Below are 14,468 nucleotides of genomic sequence, written 5' to 3'. Positions count from 1 at the left end.
CGGGCCGGGACGCGGGCTGGGCCGGGGGCGGAGCGGCCCCCTCTCCGCGCTCCTAGCCGCCGCGGCCCGACGCTCTCCCGGTGTGATCGCGGCGCTCCAGGGCTCGCGCACTTTGCAGGAAAGTGGAGCGAAGTGTGCATCTCCTGGGCGGCGGAGCCCGGGGGCTCGCGGTGCCCGCAGCGCAGGTGGGACGGGGGCTGCTCCGGCCTGGGGCTCGGATTGTGCAGCTGAGGCTGCGAGTTTTTCCTACGGAGTGGAGACGTGATCTGTGGATTCTGAGATTGCCCCTGCCCCGCTCCGGGCCTCAGTTTCCCCCATCCGGAGGAAGCTGTGCGTGGGACCCCAGGCTGGGTCCACTGGGCGATGCTGTTGGTTGTGTCCGGTGACATCTGGAAGGCGTGCGTTCCGGAGCTGGCAGCGGAGCGGCTTGCTTTTATACCTGGCAACATTGTTTCACTGGAACCCATTCATTGCTTACATCCCAGTTGCCAAATCCAAGTAGGCACAATGTATGTTCTTGGCGCTTTCCTTACATTTTGCTGTTGTGCTTTGGCTGTCGGATGAGTCCTTGGACAAAAGATAAAGAATAGCGAAGTCGTTGGTTTGAAGGTAGACTCTAAATTTAGAATCAGAGGGTTTGCCTTTATGTGTTGGATGTTTCTTTTACTGACTGTACAAAAAAATAGTTTTACTGGAAGATTATGGTGAATAGGTTTCTTTAAATCACAAGCGTAAATCCAAAAAAATGCACCAGACGATAAAATTATGTAAACTGAAAACACCAGTACTTTATAAGCGGGAAGTATGAATTTTAGCATAACTGTGTAGAGTTATGTAGGCTTACGTCATGCTTTTCAATGGTTGTGGATATCATGGATCGAGCCTTGTATTCTTCAGACACCCTGTTTGTCTGGGATGCTGATTAAGGAATATGCCAAATGTTCCGCTGAGTGTTCTCAGAGCCACGGAGCACACTATTTGAGAGAACACTGTAAAATGAAGGTTTTGTACCCAATAAGACAAATCTAAGGATGTTAAGATACAAATCTAAGGATGTTAAGATACACAAATCTAAGGATGTATCTTAAATTGTCACGTCTGTTAATAAAACAGGTTTTTTATCCCGAGCTCTAGAGTTGAATGTCCCACTCATCTTTAGGAGGATGGAGGAATGCCTAGTACTTGTAACCATTATCTTTTTAGTTGTTTGAAGGTGCAAATATATTACGTGGTAAGTCGTGGAGAGCTCTAAGGAGCGAGATTAGAGTGTTCGCAACTGTGAGTGTTGATAAAAATGTGGGTCGGCAGTGTCGGACAGGCCAGCCTATCAGCTGTCTCTCCTGATTGAACAGCACATAGCTCCCTGGTTTTGCTTTCACCTGGAGATTTTGTTCATTTGTGGTGTGCAGTTAAGTTTCCTTAGTTTAGAAACCCTAATTAAAAATGTATGACTACATTCTTCCCAAGTAAAATGCTCTCCTATTTTTCTTGTTAAAATTTGTCTTATTAACAGAATTCATTATAAGTATCATCTTCAAACCAGAGTGTGCTAACTGCCTGGTTTAATATTTAATATTCATGATACTTTTCATGTGTATTATGAGTAGTATCATTGTCTAATTTGCTTTTAGAGTTTATTTTATTTTCCTCTATGCGTTTATACTGAAGTTATACTGGCTTTTTTTGGTATTTTATAAAAGTGTTTGAAAATATCCTTAGGATTCCGTGTTTCCTTAGTTTCCCATTGCTAGTTGAATGCTTATGAGGCAAATTTTTAAAAATTAAAAATAAGGCAAATTCAGTAAAATATGGCTAAGTACATAGCAATTGAAAGTTATAAGCATTTTTATGTCATACTCTGATTAAAATTCTAAATTATATAATTTGCTAAATTATTACTTCTTTTCAATTTTTTTCACGGTGCTGGGATTGAACCTGGGACCTTTTTACTGAGTTATAGCTCTGGGCCCTTTGCCCTCCACCCCACCCTACCCCACCCCACCAGGAATTGAACTCATGACCTTGTGCTTGCCAGGCAGGTGCTGTGCTGCTAATCTAAATCCCCAGCCTGCTCCAGGCCCTTTGAAAATTTGTTTTGAGGTAGGGTCTTGCTGTGTTACCTAGGCTGGGTTTGAACTTAGATATTTTCCTGCCTCAGCCTTCCAGAGTGCTGGGATTACAGGCATGTACCACACTTGGCTCTCTCTTATGATTAGGATTTTTGGGGCACTTATTTAAGGCAATGTATTAACACTAAACAGAATTTTAAAGTGTATGATTTTCTTTTTTTTCTATGAAGTTTTTATTTTTGGTTGTGATGGGGGTCCTCCAGGGAGTGCTGCTGAGCTACAACCCCAGCCTTTTAAATTTTCATTAATTTATTTTTAATTTTGAGACAAGAACTTGGGATTCTCCTGCCTCAGCTTTTGAGTAGCTGGGATTACAGGCATGTACCCTTGTGCCTGGCTAGCATTTTTATTCTAAAACTGCAAACACATGTATGCTTAATACTAAGTTATCTTAACTAAGGAAGGTGAATACATTTGGTCTTAGCAATGCTAACTTTTTTAAGTGAAAACATCTTTGGCGCTCCTTGTGCTCAGGGAGTAAGAGAGAGCACTGTAGTAGGAGCTCAGAGTTCCTAAAATGGAAGTTAGAGCGGCTTGCCCAAGACGGTAACAGGCACCCATTGTTGGGGGTCCCAGGGGTGGGGCAGAGGATTAGCCAAGGGCTGCAGGAAGTGAGAAATTTGTGTAAAGTTGTATGTTTAGACTTTAAAAATTCCTGTGTGGTTTGCCACTACACCTTAATAGGCCCATCTGCTATACCTTAACACATGTATTCGGCAAGTGGCCGAATTTAAGGGGTAAAAGGTGGTGGCTAAGACCTTGAACCTTGGAGTCATACACATGAGTTTTCTCCCTGGGCAAATTTCCTTGTGTTTCAAATGATATTAATAGTGCTGGCCTCCTAGGATTATCTATGAAGCTTTAAACCGCGTAATGGACCCCGCACATGGGGAGCACTCGGAGTTGCAGTGGCCGTCATTATCATTACTATTACTGTGCCCTTGTGATTTTTTTGTTACAGTGGGGATTTCTAGTCCTGTTGAGTGTTAAGCAGTAGCTAAAGCAGTAGGTTCTGAGTCATCTGCAGAGGGCTGCTTTCGGCAGCTTCACGGAGGCAGTTTTCCCTTGGGTTTGTCAGCCGTTTTAGACATGCATTAACTCATCCCGCTAGAGTGTCATTAGTATATTGCTAGGGGCTTCTTGTGTTCCCCTTGAGGCCACCGGGAATCAATGCACGTTTGTCACTCCCTGACCTGCCTCGAGGTAATGAGACACTTACACATGGAGTGGACGGAAGCCCTGGCCCACCACATTTGTTTTATTTTAGTTTTTAACAGTTAATATTCATTGAGAATGAAATATGTGCTGAGTACTATGCTAAGTACTTCTGATGGCCTCATTTCCTTCCACTTTCTCAGCAGTTTTGTTAGCTGGATGGTGACCTCCCAGATTTCTTGGATTAAAGCAATGCCTGGTGCTGAGCTTTTCTTTGGCTGATAGAGGATGGGCTGTATTGCTTTTTTTGGGGTGCTGGAGATTGAACCTAGGGCCTCTGCACTCAGCTACATCCCCAGCGCTTTTTTATATTTTTAGACAAGGATTCACTCATTTGCTCAGGCTGGACTGGAACTCAGGATCTTTTTTGCTTCAGCCTCCCATGCCATGGAGATTACAAGCATTCGCCACTATTCGAGGCAGCTCCATTTTCTAAATGCCTAAATGTTCTCAGTGTACACCTGGGATTGGGTAAATCAGTGAGAAAACTGAGCTTATTTTATGATGATGATAAATAGCATTAGTCATGTTAACCTTTTTACCATTTATGATTATATGGGAAAGAGGAGACAGGACAGGTGGTTTCTCATTTTATAGAAAAGCTTTGATGTCAAGATAAGGGATACTCCAGGAGCCACACAAGTAGTATCAGAGCTAGACCTAGGACCAGGTCTTTCACTCTTGTACATTGTATTCCATCAACTTATTTTCCTTTTTTTGTTGTTCGGTTTTGTTAAATGGTTCTTGTTACTGTGTGATAGGAATACTAGGGCGAGTGAAGAGTGATACTCAGGAAACATTGTGTGATTATTAGAGTTATCATCTTGGAATCTGTGAGCCCTACAACTTCTCTCTTTAAATGAGTAACACTTCTCTTTTTACAGACACTATCAGCAAGGAGGAAATGAAGTTTGAAGCTTTGTTTCCTTGCTGGGAAGGACCATATCATTCTAGTATATTAAATGAGTAATTTAGATATAGGGATAATCTTCATAGATACAGTTTAATCCTGCCAAAAGTCCCTTTATATAATGGTCAATAAAAAAGGAAGAAACCTATGCTTTGCATTACTGAGCAAGTTTTTCTTTCTCTGCCCTCCTCCCATAGGAGGAAAGCAGCCAGAGACATCAGCCTTTGAAGCCTGCGAAGACAATCCTGAGCAGCGATTGTGATCGGAGTGCGGTTACTGCTAGACACCTGCTGCGGAGCTCTGAAATGAACCTCTCACGCTGATCGTTTTATTATCTGGGAGGCAGGAGTACTGGATTCCACGGACTTCAGGCTAAGGAGCAAACAGTCCTGATCGTTGTCACAGACCTCTGAACCAGTGTGATGGTGAAATGAGATGAGGCTCCGCAATGGAACTGTAGCCACGGCGTTAGCGTTTTTCACTTCATTCCTTACTTTATCCTGGTACACCACCTGGCAAAATGGGAAAGGTAAGGGGAATGTGTCTGGCAATGTGTGTGACATGCGGTGGGCTTTCTGCCTGGCAAATAGTGCAGAAATGCTTAGGTTAAATATCCTAGCAACCTGCCTGTTGCATTCTCTCTGCTGGCGGTTTCTTTTGACGCAAAAACAAAATGATATTCTTGGACAGAGCAGACAGAATTTCTAATTTCAATGGGGTTTGTTTTGTTTTCAATTTCTTACAGTTGCACTGGGAGAAAGAAATAGATACTGATCAGTGGTTTATAGTATACTTGACAGCCAAGTTGAATAACAAAGACTTTTCTTTGGCATTTTTAAACTAATCATCATAAATGTTTAATAAGCTTTCTTGCACTGGGTGTTGTATAACACTTAAAAGGACATAATCAGTGCCTTCATGAAATTTACATGCCGATTATGCTAATGTTTGGTGCTATGTAGTTAATGATTTAAACTGCATGCCTTGACTGATTTCTCCTTAGGCAAAAGTATTTACCAGGGGGCAGGGGAAAATTCTGATTGGAATAATTTTTTAAAAAGTGTGTTTAGATTATTGAACTGTGTTTTGATGGGAAGTCATCTGTTTATTGACTGGAATTATATTTTGGGAAATGCATTTCTTTGTCTTTTTTTTTTTTTTTTGGAGGACAAACTATGTGGAATAAATTCATTTTACCTCTTTTCTTTAACCTGAGGAATGGCAGAAGGGTGGAGGAAGGAAGGTGTGCACATTTATTTTAATTAATTCAAGTTAGAGTAATCATCTCCTGGGGTATTTGAAGATGCCATTGCTGGCCTCATGGTATTGAGTCATGTGAAGACAACCAAAAAGATTGTTCTGGATCCAATTTTGTTTTCTGATCTGTGTATTAGGTAACATATCTCTGTGTGTGCACTTATATTTTATGCATATGTATTTTTTACACATGTGCATCTCTGTGTATAAAACAAGCAGTTGCAAAGCTGGGCATGGTGATGATACATGCCTATAATTCCAGCACTCTGGGAGGCTGAGGCAGGAAAATTGAAAGTTCAAGCACAGCCTGGATGATTAACAAGACTCTGTCTCAAAAAATTAAAAAAGGGGCTGGGGACGTAGCTTGGTGTCACTGCGCTGGGTTCAGTAATCAATACAATAAGCAGATGTAAATGAAAGACATATGCTTGGTGCTATATGCAAGTATAATATTCTCTTCCCACTCCCTTTGAATTGGGCCCTAATCTTGGGGGAAAAAAACAAGTAAAAATTTGCTAAAGGCAAATTCTTAGTGTAGAGATATATTCTCTTTCAATTTTAGCTTCTAATTGTAGCAAGTGAGAAGACTCGCTCAGGAAGACTCTTGAATAGTTACTTAATCAAACTGTGGATCAGCCTTGACATAAGCTAAAGAATGATCGCTGTTAAAAATCTACTTATGAAATAAAAGAATTGACTATAACCGAAATATGTGGGTTTTTTCTTATTAGGAAACTTAGTATTGTAGTCATGGAGAAACTTGATCCTTCTCATTGTGTCTTATTTAAAAGATTTAAGATTTTGGGCATTAGAAGTATTGTTATTTTTATTCAGCTGACTTTAGCTTCAGAATTAGTTCCAAGGAGGTAAAGATTGACTGTAGCGTTAGACACACACAGAGCCGGTTGGTTGTCTGATCTTCGCCCTTTGGACAGCCCTGTGGTCTTCTGTACGTTCTCTTCTCACCTGCTGTTTTCCTGCGTACTGGTTTGTCCACACTCTCCCAGGGATCAGCACCAGCCTCCCGTTTCATTCATGTGAAATCCCATTTTGAATTGTTCTCGCTTATGTAACCACTCTGTCGAGCATTTGGATTCTTTCTAGATAGTTCGGGCCATCAGCCTGGATCTTCCAAGGCAGACTGATTTTAGGTATTCGAGTCTAGTATACCCATAAACAGTGTGTTCTGGTTTTTATTTGAAAATATGATTAAATGCATAACCTTTGTCTTTGGACTAATATTACCTCCTACCCTCCTGCCCCATATTGGGTATTAAACTCAGGGTGTTTGTGCTGAGCTATACCCCACCCCTTTTTTATCTTTTATTTTAAGACAGGGTCTTGCACAGTCACTAAATTGCACGGCGTGGGCTCAAGCTTGCATTCATCCTGCCTCAGCCTTTCAGAATGCTGGGATTACAGGCTTGGACTAATAGTTGTTATTTTTCATTCATTCACTGGTCCCTTACATATACCCATCCCATGTCTAGCACTGTGTTATATGCTATGGATATGAAAAGAAATAAGAAACTTCCTGTCGGGAAAAGATCCATGTGAACAAATACGATGGCATCAGCAAGAATGAGACAAGGGCAATCACAGTGTACTTGTCCTGTTCTAAGCATGTTGTGTGTATCACCTCATTTAATCCTCGTAACTCTGGGAAACAGTGTCTCCTTCCTGTGGACGAGGAAATCAAGGTGGAATGATGAGACACTTAACAAGATCACGCATTAAGTTGTAGGGTTGAAGTTTTAACTCACAGGCTGGTTGATTGCAGAGCTTGTGCTTTTACCTACTGGTCTACTGCACAGAGAAGTAGAGATGGAGGCTGCTGATTCTTCTGGTGCTCCCTGGAGGAGGCGAAATGTGAAGGATTAATGTGAAGCCAGGGCAGGCAGAGTAGGGGATGCTTTGTGTCTCAGGTGCAGGGAGCTGTGTGTGCAGCTACAAGGAAATGAGTGGAGTGTGCTTTGCAATCCTGAGGTGCAATTCTGCCCACACACAGGATCCTGAGGTGTGTCAAGGTTCAGCTGGTCATCATAGTATAGTTCTTCGAAGTACTAGTTTGTCATAGTCTTTATTTGCTAGCGTAAGAGCTGATCTGTGAGACCAACCTAGGTTGAGAGGATGCCATGAGCTGCCAGGGAAACTGGGGTTCAGGGCAGGGTGCCAGTTTCAGCAGCGCATTTTAGTTACGTGGAATGGCAGGTTGTGAAAGTGGTAGGTGGGTGTTATGAGAGCGGACAGGAATAATCACATTCTCCCTCACCAGTGGGAGCCCCCTGCTTGGGTCAGGTGCAATCCAGACCCCGGCAGAACTGGTTGAGCACCATCGATCCTTTGCCTGACCCAGTGCTTCGTGCTTCATACACATTAATGTTCATTGCTTGTATGAATGATTCCTCCAGCAAAAAGTGTATTTAAAAATGTTTAAATGAACTTTATCGAGCTGTGATTTACGTACTGTATATACCATTCAGCCGTTTACAGTGTATAACTCAGTGTGTGTTGGTATCTTCACAAGCGTGTATGTCCGTCACTGCAGTCAGGGTTAGAGTATTTTCTTCACCTCGGGAGAGAATCCCCGTGCCCTGCTTCTCACATGCCCCTCACCTTGCACCAGCACTTGCTGTTCTTCTGCTCTCCCTTGTGTAGGGCTCCCTATTCCAGCTTTCCATTTAAGTGCCGTTGCACAGTGTGTGGTCCTCGGGGCTCCTTTCACTCAGCATCGTTCCAAGGTTCATCTGCATTGTGGCCTGCGCCAGTACTTCACTCCTCTTCAGAGCTGAAGATTTCACCTTGCATGGGTGCACTGCATTTGTCCTTCCGCTTATCCACTGGACATTCGAGTTGTTTCACCCTTTTAGCTGTTATGAATAGGGCTGCTGTGAACATCCTTGGACCTGTTTCTGTGTGGATATACGTTTTCATTTCTGTTGGCTTTTCCTGAAGTGGGCAGCATTGCTGGGCTATACGGGCCCTCTGCATAATCAGTGGAGGGACAGGCAGACTATTTTGCAAAGTGGCTGAACCATTATACATTCTTTCACTTTAATATATTTATGTGTTTGAATTACAGTATGTCTCCTGTGGACGACACATAATTGGACCATGCTTTTTCAATACAGTCTGATAATCTCTGCCTTTTGCTTTGTCTGTTTATCTATTCATAATTAATGTTGTTATTGATGTAGTTGTTTGTATTTCTGCTGTCTTACTCTTTGTAATGTCTTGTGTCTTTTTGTCTGTGTTTTCCTTTACTGCTCTGTTTTGCATTTATTGAGTTCTAATGTTACATTTTAATTTTATTAATGATTTTCCCTGTTATTCTCTAAGCTTATAAGAATCAGCTTTGGATCTATAGTAGCTTCATTCAAGTAATATATAGAAATATTAACTCCTATATGGCTCTATTCCCCTTCCCCCTTGTGTGGTTGTATATATTTACATCTGTTGTTACAAACCTTACAATGTATTGTTATGATTTTACCGACTGTCATTATTTCTTCAGCTTGTTACAGTTTTATTTCCACATACCTCTTTTGTGCTGTTATTGGCTATTATGTTACTGATATACTTCTATATGTTATAAATCCTGCAGTATGTTTATATGTATATATAATTTCATACACTCTTAAAATCAATTAATAGAAAAATATGCACATTTATAGTGTCTTATAGTTACATAGTTGTACTGTGTGTGTGTTTGTGTGTGTGTGTGTGTGTGTGTGTGTGCGCATTAGGGATTGAATCTGGGGCCTATGGCATTTGGAGGTACATCCCAAACCCTTTTTAAATTTCATTTTGAGACAGGATCTCACTAAGTTGCCCAAGTTGACCTCAAACATGTGCTCCTCTTGCTTCAGCCTCCTGAATAACAGGGATTACTGGCATGAACCATTCCACTTGGCCTTTGTGCAGCTTTCAGTTACCATCTGGGCTCACGTTTTTGAAGAATTCCTCATGGTGTTTCTTACACGGTCTGCTAGCAGTGACTTCCCTCTTTGGAAAGTTTCTATTTCACCTTCACTTTTGAAAGATAACTTTCCTGGGAGTAGAGTTCTTGGTTGACAGTGTTTTGGGGGCTGTGTGTTATCCCGCTGCCTCCCGGCTTCTACTATTTCTGTAGAGAAACCAGCTAGTAATCTTATTTGTGCTCACTGTAAGGAACCTTGGATGTATGTATCATTGTTCTCTTGTTGCTCTTGAGGGTTTCTTACCGTTTTTACCACCCTGTGTCTATGGGTCTCTCTGTTTATCCCGCTTAGAATTTGTTGAGCTCCTTAGATAAATAGGTTATTGTTTTTCAATAAATTTGGAAAATGGTCCTGATTTCTCTGAATAGTTTTTCCTGCTGATGTTCCCACTACACGTAGTTTGGTCTGCTAAATGCTGTCCCGCACATTTCTGAGGCTTTGTTCGTTTTTCTTCATTCTTTTCTCGCTTCACCTTATATAACCTCTGTTGATCTATTGTCAAGTTTGCTAGTTCTTTCTTCTGCCAAATCTGATGTTCAAGTTTGTGTTAGTCAGGGTTCTTCAGAGAAATAGATGTATATTCTGATGTATTCATTAGCTTTCCACCATCGTGAAAAAACATGAGACTAGCTAACGAGGAGGGAAGGTTTATTTTGGCTTACAGCTTTAGAAGTTTGGTCCATGGTCACTCGGCCAGATTTCCTTTGGGACCATGGTGGTTCTGTACATTAAACTGGGGAACATGTGGCAGAGGAGGCCTCTTCACCTCCTGTGGCCAGAACCCAGAGAAGATGGAGCTTGGGTCTCAGAACCTCTTCAAGGGCAGCCTCAAAGGACTAACTTCTTTCTGCCAAGATCCACCTCCGAAAGGATCCGTTAGCTCCCAGTAGTGCCATAGGCTGTAGGCCAGGCCTCTACCATGTGGGTTGTTGGGGAACATTCACAATCGCAGTGATACTGAGGAGAAACTAGAATTGGCTCCTGTTACTGTGGCCCAGAAGTTCATGATCGTCCACCTGTGAGCTGGAGAACCAAGATGCTGGTTATATAACTGATGGAGTCTAAGTACCTAAGGACCAGGGCAGGGAAAGGGGTAATTCCTCATTCAAGTCTGAAGGCTCGGGAGCCAGCAGAAGGTGACGTCTGAGGGCAGGACGAGAGAAACAGGGTTGCTCTGTCTGCACCATTTTCATCTCTTCAGGCCCTCAATATATTGGGTGATGTCCACCCACACTGCTGAGGGAGACCTTCCTTCTTTAGTCTACCCGTTCAGGTGCTTCTTTCTTCCAGAAACACCTTCATGGGCACACCCGGAAGTGATGTTTTACCAATAATCTGGGCATCCCTTTGCCCAGTCAAATGACACAAATTACCATTCATAAGGCTCTAGAGTGAACTTTTTTTTACTTTTCAGCACTCTAATTTCCATTTGTTTTTCTCTTAAAATTGCTGTCTTCTGTCTCTTTATGATATTCTTTTTTTGGTTTGTTTGTTTTTGGCTGTACCGGGGATTGAGTTCAGAGCTTTCACACTGAGCTACATCCCCAGCCTTTTTTCATTTTTTATTTTGAAATAGGGTCTTGTTAAGTTACCAGATCACCCAGGTTGGTCTCAAGCTTGTGATCCTCCTGCTTCACCCTTCCAGAGTGCTAGGCTTACGGGATGCACACCACCAGGTCCAGCTTTCTTTAGTTCTGTAAGCTTTTTTTTTTTTTTCCCTGACCATACTCTTGAATCTGCCATCCAACCGTACTCACAGGCAGTTTCCCATTGCCCACTTTTTTTTTTTTTTCTGGGGTCAACTTCCCTGTTTTCTCATTCTTTTTTTCTGGATACTGGACATTTCACATAATATATATTATAGCAGCTCCTCTCTCTCCTGGGTCCCTTGGAGGTTACTGTACTTGCTTACTTGTTTAGTTACTTGCTGGATATTCTATTGAAGGACCCAGTGTTAGGCATGGAGTGTTGTTCCTGGGGAGGCACAGTTGTGGGGTACCCATGGTCATTGTTAGGGGCGGGGTTTCCTTCCATTCCACAGGCTTGTTATTTACAGTAGTGCCTGGGATGTAAATACAGACTCATCAAATTGTGTTTCCTTTGCAAACAGTTTCTTAGGTCACCGTTTGATGTCTTCCCCAGCCCCAGAGGTCCCTCCTGGCTGCCACCACCTCCTCTTCTGTCCTGCAAAGTAGCCAGCTCCTCGTCCGCCCATGCCCTCATTCCACTCCCGATTCGTCCCGTTCCCTTCACTGCATACGACCTCTGCTCTGCCAGAAGACTCAGGCCTGAACTTCTCCGAGCTCTGTTGGAAATGACGCCAGTTCCTGGGGAAGAGAAGAGCTTTGTTATGGCTCCAGGCACAGTTCCTGAGCCGGGGCCCTGGAGGAGGGAGTGGGCAGGGTGACAGGCGTCTCTCAGAGTAACTCTCGGCTCCGGGAGCTCTGCGCTGCATGGGCAGGGCTTTCTGTGCTGCTTCTGCCTCTCTGCATGTAGAACCAGATCTTTGCACCCTGGGGGAGCTGTCAGGGCCCTGGCATTCTTTGTGAGCTGTGCCCAGGGTACAGCCTTTGTTCCCCTAGGGGCTGGGGGCAGAAGAGGACCTACAGCTCTCAACTGCTTTCACCTGAGACTTAGCCCGGGTAGCAGGCAGCTGCAGGCAGGAGGAGAAAAGCCGCAGCCCTGCCTCTTCCAGAGTGGGACCCCAGCTCGGAGGTGGGCGGCCAGGGAGCCCTGTGCTCTTGCCCGCAGCAGTGAGGAGTGGGGTTTCTACCTCACTGCTGTGGAAGCGGTATGCCAGGGACTGGTGTTGGTTTCCATACTGGACTGGCACCTTCCTGCATTGTCATGGACTCGCTCTGCTGTTTCTTCTTTTGCTGTTTGCCCTTAGGCAGTTTCCAGATGGACTAAGTGGGCTTTTGCATAATAATCATCCCCAGTGTTACTGGAGAGTGGGTCCCGCCGAGCTCGTGTTGTGTGTCATACTGGAAGTGGAGCTCCAAAAATATTTTTTAAATGCCTTACTCATGACCATAGTTCAGCGAATCTAATATTCTGTCAGTGTGAAAGCACACCATGGTTTTGAAGTTGTGCCACAGGGGCGAAGCTGTTGCTGCTTAAGCTATGATGACCCATGGAGGACTCACTTTGACCTCAGCTGTGGAAGAAATCGTGCATCTTAAAAGCAATAGACGATGGCATATTTACAGAGAAAAGAGCACGTGAAAAAATCAGACATCATATTCTGTTAGCTATCACAGTGTAAATGTTAAAACATTTTATTGAAAACCGGCTGTTATTTGTAAACAAAGAAGCAAACAAAAGGTTTTGGGTCATTTTTCCTTGCGGGATAAAGTGGAGTAGGTTATAAGAATGTTTACAAGGATTTGGAGCCTGGCATTCATGTTCAGCCTGGCTGCCGCGGTCCGATTGTGTCGGTGGGGTATTGGGGTGCGCTAGTGAGGAGCCCCTCTGATGGTAGGAGAGGCAGCAGAGGAAAGCTGATGTACTAGTAATAAGCAGAAACTTCATAAATGCATCTTCAAACTATTTTAGTTTGGCATAATGTTAGCTTGACAATCAATTTGCAAACACAGTACAGAGTTCCTTTCTGCTCTCCATCCAGCTTCCCCCAGAGCTGCCAGCTTGCGTAACCAGAGCGCAGCTTTCTGTGCTGGGTGGTTAACTTTGACACCGCACTTAGCTAATCAGCAAACCGTACGTGAATTTTTATCAGGTGTCCCTCTCATGTCCTGCCATGCCAGCCAGGATCCCACGTGGCATTTAGCTGGCCTGGCTCTGTCTCTCCGCCTGTAGGAGATACTTCCACAATCTTTATTTTGTCCTCGGCACGTTTACGGAGACCTGGGCACCTGTTTTGGGGATTGTCCTTTACTTTGCCCGCTGATTGTTCGTGGTTAGATGCAGGAAGTGAATGTTTGCACAGTGCAGTGCACTCCTGACATCTCCTGTGCACGGTCCTGACATCTTTCCCCGGCACCCTTGCTTTGATCAGTGGGTGAAGAAGGTGACGCCCTTTGTATTTTTATCTTTGCAGTTAATGAGCATCTTGTGCTTTAAAACTGAGCCGCTTTCTGTTTCTCATCCTACTTCTGCCGGCAAATTTTAACCGGTACCAGTATGCTCCGCCCATAGCGATCCTTTAGGTCGCTGTTTGTCAGAACTGACTTTCTGTCTCTGTCATCCCACTCGGACTGGTTGAATCTCTGCTGTGAGGCAAGATGTGTTTTCTTCCTAATTTCTTTGTTTTTCTTTATAGAAATACAGATTCTTGAACACTGGGTTAACCCTGAGTTCTAGTCCTTTATGAATTTAACAGTTCCTCTTCTGTGTGATCGTTACCCCACTCATAATACAGATAGGTCCGTTTGTTACTGTTTGTATGGCATTCTGGGTTTCCCCTATGTCTTGTTTAACCGAAAGTGTTTACATTTGAGGTCTGTGAAATATGATCTTCATTCTGAACTATGACCTTCGTTTACACAGAAGTGTAAAAAAGGCATACTGAGAGAGGTATCTTCTCCCTTTCCAGCCCTTCCTATCCACACCCTGTCTGTCTCTCATACATATTCAGTATTACTGTTTTTTTTTAGTTTATAATTCTTCGGTTTCTCATTGCACAAATTAAGGAGCTACCTGAACACTTCCTGAGATCCTTCCTTTCCTTCTTAAGAGTAGTGCACTGCGCCTTTTTCACTTGGCAATATATACTGGAAACTACTCCATATTCAATCATAGAGATCGTTGTCGTTGTCTTTTTGTTTTACAGCTGCATAGTACTCCACCATGTAGATGTATAGTATATTCAGCCACTTTTCTTTCAAGGGGGGGTTATGCTTTTACTTATATGTCCATTAAAATATAGGGGCTGGGGATTTAGCTCAGTGGCAAAGCGCCTGCCTGGCAAGCACAAGGTCGTGAGTTCAGTTCCTGGTACCGGAGAAAAACCAAAAAAAA

At 43.3% G+C, this 14,468-nt stretch overlaps 1 protein-coding gene across 3 annotated transcripts in view; it reads left to right on the top strand.

Annotated features, from left to right (window-relative positions):
• Window positions 1-14,468, top strand: part of Mgat4a (mannosyl (alpha-1,3-)-glycoprotein beta-1,4-N-acetylglucosaminyltransferase, isozyme A) — a 128,565-nt gene that overhangs the window by 18,951 nt on the left and 95,146 nt on the right. For 2 of the 3 annotated variants that reach the window (XM_013522736.1, XM_013522739.1), the window contains exon 3: window positions 4,452-4,783. In XM_013522736.1, the coding sequence (XP_013378190.1) occupies window positions 4,690-4,783 (94 nt within the window). In that variant the 5' untranslated portion in view covers window positions 4,452-4,689. Of the gene's footprint in view, window positions 1-490; window positions 510-4,451; window positions 4,784-14,468 lie in introns of those variants that run through there. The other variant, XM_013522737.1, reaches the window with a different exon arrangement.

Source organism: Chinchilla lanigera, unplaced genomic scaffold (assembly GCF_000276665.1).
Source record: "Chinchilla lanigera isolate Chin_1 unplaced genomic scaffold, ChiLan1.0 scaffold00069, whole genome shotgun sequence".
NCBI classification, from domain to species: domain Eukaryota; kingdom Metazoa; phylum Chordata; class Mammalia; order Rodentia; family Chinchillidae; genus Chinchilla; species Chinchilla lanigera.
Note: the sequence above shows the minus strand (reverse complement) of the source record. Positions and strands in the feature narration are given on the sequence as shown.